We start from the raw sequence: 4,619 nt of genomic DNA on the forward strand, positions 1-4,619 counted from the left end.
TGTAGCATTAGTGCTACCAGCTGGTATGTATACCACCGCTTGAAATTTTTAGCAAAAGAGCTCCCACCGCTTGGAATTTTTGATCAAAAGCTGATATAGTTTAGCTGCATTTAGTTGAATATACGTATATTTTGTATGTACCACATTCAACTGTTTTTGGCACAAACATTAATGTGTTATGTTCTCCACTTATTTCAAAATTTAAGCTTTCCATCATTTATAATTGTAATTTTTTTTATTTTTCCGTTGTTTGTCCTCATTTAGGACATCTCCTCCTCCTTTTGGCACTTGTTAAAATGTAACTTGCTTAGCTAGTTGTTCTTTGTCATTCCACAAGGGCAATAAGATTAGAGAATGTTGATACAATATGAAAAATGATTGTTGAAAACAGTAACTACGAAGTAACATCTTTCAAGTGGTCTATAGTGCTCTACTGTTGCCCATTTGTCGGTTCTTTTTTCATCAATTTTTGCGAGACCTTCATATTGGGCCGTGTGCATTCTAGTTATGCAGAGGCCGAGTGTTACTCATAATGCTTTGTATCCGCTTGATGCTACATTTTGAGATAATAAAATCGCCCTTTATCGGGAAAAAAATGAGGATGAGTGAATCCATTACTTCTTTCTAGTGTTCTCTTGATTGTTTGTGGGAATCGTTCTCTTGATCTTGTATAAGTCTCACACCTACTCAGAATAAACCTTGTGTTTTACACCGAGTAGTACTCCTACACATTATTCATACACTTAGGAGATTTTGGTTTGTTATATATTTGCAATGCTACAAGATTACAGCTTAGTTGGATCTATACCTTTAATGAATCAAACTAGTGAATATTTCATTCCAGACAGTGCACGCAAACAATGCCTGGAGGACCGCTGGATCTTGGGAAGTTCCTACCAGTGCGGATCCTGGTGCTCGTCAGCTTCGGCCTCCAAGTCGTCCTCTTCGTCTGCGCTGGAGTCCGTCGACATGAAGCCACCGGCGTGTGGAGGCTGCGGAGGCTACTCCTCTGGCAAGCATACATTATGGCGGACTACATGGCCATATATGCCCTTGGCCACCTCTCCCTCAGGAGCAAGGCACACGATCACCAGCTCGACGCGTTTTGGGCGCCGTTTCTCCTGCTGCACCTCAGCGGCCCGGACAACATCACCGCCTACGCACTCCAGGACAACCAGCTCTGGCTTCGCCACCTCCAAACCCTTGTTCTGCAGGTCGGCGGAGCAGCCTATGTCATCTACAAGAACAGAGCCGGCAGTGTCGCCCCAAAACTGATCTTCGCGGTTGGCCTTGTCAAGTACGTGGAGAGGACATGGGCACTGAAGTGCGGCAACTTGGACAGCATCCGCATCTCCGTCAAGACGCAATCACCTGCCATGCATAAACATTCTCACCGCCAGGATGAAGTGCCTTCTTCGAAAAAGAATGAAGATCAGTTTGACGAGGAATCCCATTTGCGACGAGCTCACTCTCTGTTCCACATCTGCAAGCGTGCCATGGTTGATTGTTCGGTGTTCGTAAAGGATCCAGACGGCCGGCAGGACACCCGGAAAATGATGGCGGGCAAAGTGGAGCTATGGAGATTAATGGAGACCGAGCTCTCCCTCATGTATGACATCTTGTACACCAAGGCAGCTGTCATCCACACCTGGCACGGGTACTGCATCCGTCTCATCTCGCCAATAGCAACCTTTGTGTCTCTGGTGCTTTTCCGGCTAAGCGGCAACGACAAGGACGACGGCCGCCGAAGAGCTGATGTCATTATCACCTACGTCTTGTTTGTCGGTGCCTTGTTCATGGAGACCACATCCCTGCTGAACGCGCTGGTGTCCTCTTGGGCATTCGCGTTCCTGAGCACAACAAGATGGCGCCGGTTTCGCTACGAAGCCCTGTGCAGCGAAAGATGGGACCGTCTAAGGCGCAAGGTCGTATCTCTCCACCATTTTGTCATGGGAGAAGGCAGCAGGTATGAGTCGAGGAGGTGGTCGGGCAACATGGGGCAGTACAACATGATGCACTTCTGCACCCGCCCGGACACGCCGATGACCAGCCCTCTGCTCGGCAGGCTGGCCAAGGCGGTGCGTCTCATGGAGACGTGGAACAAGAAGCACTACTCAGGGACCGTCAACATTTCAGACTATCCTCTGATCAGGGAGCGTATCGCCGGACGTATGGGGCAACTGTACAAGGACGTGGGGCTGAATTCGCTGGGAATGCTGAGGAAGAAGTGGGGTGAGGAACCACTTGCTCCCAGGGGCTTGTACCGGGGATTTCTCCAGAAGTCCCTCGGTGTCGAGTTCCAGGAGGGCATCATCATCTGGCACATCGGCACCGACGTCTTCCTCTCCAAGAGCGAGAGAGCCAAGGCCGAGGCCGCATCGCCTCGTCCTCTTGGTCTCGTGAAGGCGATCAAGGTGCTGTCCAACTACATGATGTTTCTACTAGTGGAACGCCCTTACATGCTTCCGGGCAACGCCCAGAGCAGGCTGTACCAACGGACTAACGAAAACCTTGGCGACCTGCGGAAGCGGTCGACTCTTGGGCGACGTCGCAAAATGAGTATCTGTGCTATGGTGAAGAGTATGTTCCGCCTGCGCGATTGCCCGGGCTCAACTTCTTCCACGCCCAGCGATGGCGAGGAGCTTGCAAAACACCTATATCGTGAGCATATCAATGGCAGCACCAAGTTCACCCATGAGTGTCCTCGTCTCACCTATGCAGCCCGACTTGCCCACGAACTGCTGGAAATGGAGACACATAAGCTGGATGATTCGTTGCAGCTTGTCCTTGAGGTGTGGATGGATCTCCTGGTCTATGCGGGCAACAAATGCAGTAAAGAGTCCCACGCCAAGAAGCTCAACGATGGTGGTGAGTTGACGACCATCATCTGGCTCATGGCAGAACACCTCCATCAACTTTCTGTTGAGGAGGATAAATACCAGGGTTTACTCAGGGAAGATGGTGTATAACATACATACAATGCCATTATTTTTGGAACTTTTTTTCGAAAAGGAGGGACTCCCCATACGACCACATTTATAAATAAATAAAGTGGTTCAACAATGTCTTGCAATGTGCTGCAACAAAGGAGGCTGGCTCACAAAGAGCTAGCGAAATAAAACAATGCACAGAAGCCACAACCGGCTGGCATAATATAGAGAGATAGGTAAACTAATCGCCTATCCTATTACATGACCGCCATCCAAACCGGTTGAAGATATCCCACGCTGCCATCTCCCACCGGACAGATCCAGTAACCAAACGTGCCCTGGCCTCCGTCGGAGTGAGTAATGACCACATACGGATTAGCGCAGTAGCCCGGAATACAACCTGCAAAAAATGAATAGTTGTTGTTCTGTTAAAAGCCAAATCATTTCTACAGTTTCAAATTGCCCATCTCCAGCTCCTACTCAAATTATTTTTGGAACTACTGTACTTTTTTTTTCTTCTTCATCTCCGGCTCCATGGATGCCTCTACCTGTCCACCACCGTGCCCCCCGTCCCAGGAGGTTGATCCTGAGCACGACTCGAGCACAACACATAATTAAACGGATATGGATGAGCTCCAAGCATTATTTGTTTCAAAATTCAATCACTTATGAGTCAATCACCACAACTTACTTGGCAACTACGCGCATGCCTAGGCTGTATCGAGCTGCCTCCGTACTAATGCCCTGATGCAAATGAGCTGGTCCGCAAGATGCAGGCACGTACGGTAAATGCTCGTGCGCTATTTCCTCCCATCTTTGTACTTTAGTCCGCCTCTAGAAAAAAGGTAATTTACACATGCTTGATCCCACCGGGTTCATTTTTAAATTTGGATTTGGCCAGCTCAACCTTTTGACTTTAGTAATAAGTTAAGCTAACCACTAATATATGACGAGCGCCAACCTCTTTCGGTTGCTGAGCTAGCTTCTGGTAGCAATATAAGGGCATGTACAACGGAGGCATCAGTTTGGTGCTGCTCCAGCCTTTCCACATAGATAAATGTGTTAGAGCATCAGTGTATGGCCTTAACCACCCAACGCATGGCTGTGTCATTAGCCTGCACTTTAATCTCTCGTCATCCAGCTTTTACTCAGTTCCCAAACGATGGTTGAAGGTCACATGCCATACAGAGCTAGTGCATGTCTATACTTTTCCTCTTTTGTCAGGGAGGAGCCCGACTCCTCTGCAGGAAGTGGCTTTGCTCTGCAAGTAGCACCATACTTCATTTTGGACCACCCGAGCCGACGTGGCCGGCTGGAGCACCTGTCCACGGTGTAGCGTTGGCCATGCCCTAAGGGCATCTCTAGCCAAACCCTCAAAATTTAGCCCTTTAAAAGCCTTCTCAAACCTAACTCCTTAATTTTGAGGAGCTAAAGTTGGTTCCTAGCCGAACTTCTAAACTTAACTCTTCAAAAAAAATTACACATAATTCCATGTCAGACACAAATTGAAACTACTCAATTATATAATTTAAACAAAAGTACTAGCACATCATATAGCATAATTAAATGGTTCAGACAACATAAAACTACTCAAAACTACATAACATACTTAAAACTACTTGGATTCCTCCCTGAGCTCGTCCCAGTGCACCATAGTCGCCGGAGTCGGTGGAGCCAGAGGAAATATCA

At 47.8% G+C, this 4,619-nt stretch overlaps 1 protein-coding gene across 1 annotated transcript; it reads left to right on the forward strand.

Moving 5' to 3' along the window:
- Window positions 1–860: 860 nt before the first annotated feature.
- Window positions 861–2,969, forward strand: LOC123039008 (uncharacterized). The gene has a single exon (XM_044462344.1). The coding sequence runs from the start codon at window positions 861–863 to the stop codon at window positions 2,967–2,969; it is 2,109 nt and encodes a 702-aa protein (XP_044318279.1).
- The last annotated feature ends 1,650 nt before the right edge of the window (window positions 2,970–4,619 follow it).

This window comes from Triticum aestivum, chromosome 2B (assembly GCF_018294505.1).
Source record: "Triticum aestivum cultivar Chinese Spring chromosome 2B, IWGSC CS RefSeq v2.1, whole genome shotgun sequence".
In the NCBI taxonomy this organism is placed as follows: Eukaryota; Viridiplantae; Streptophyta; class Magnoliopsida; order Poales; family Poaceae; genus Triticum; species Triticum aestivum.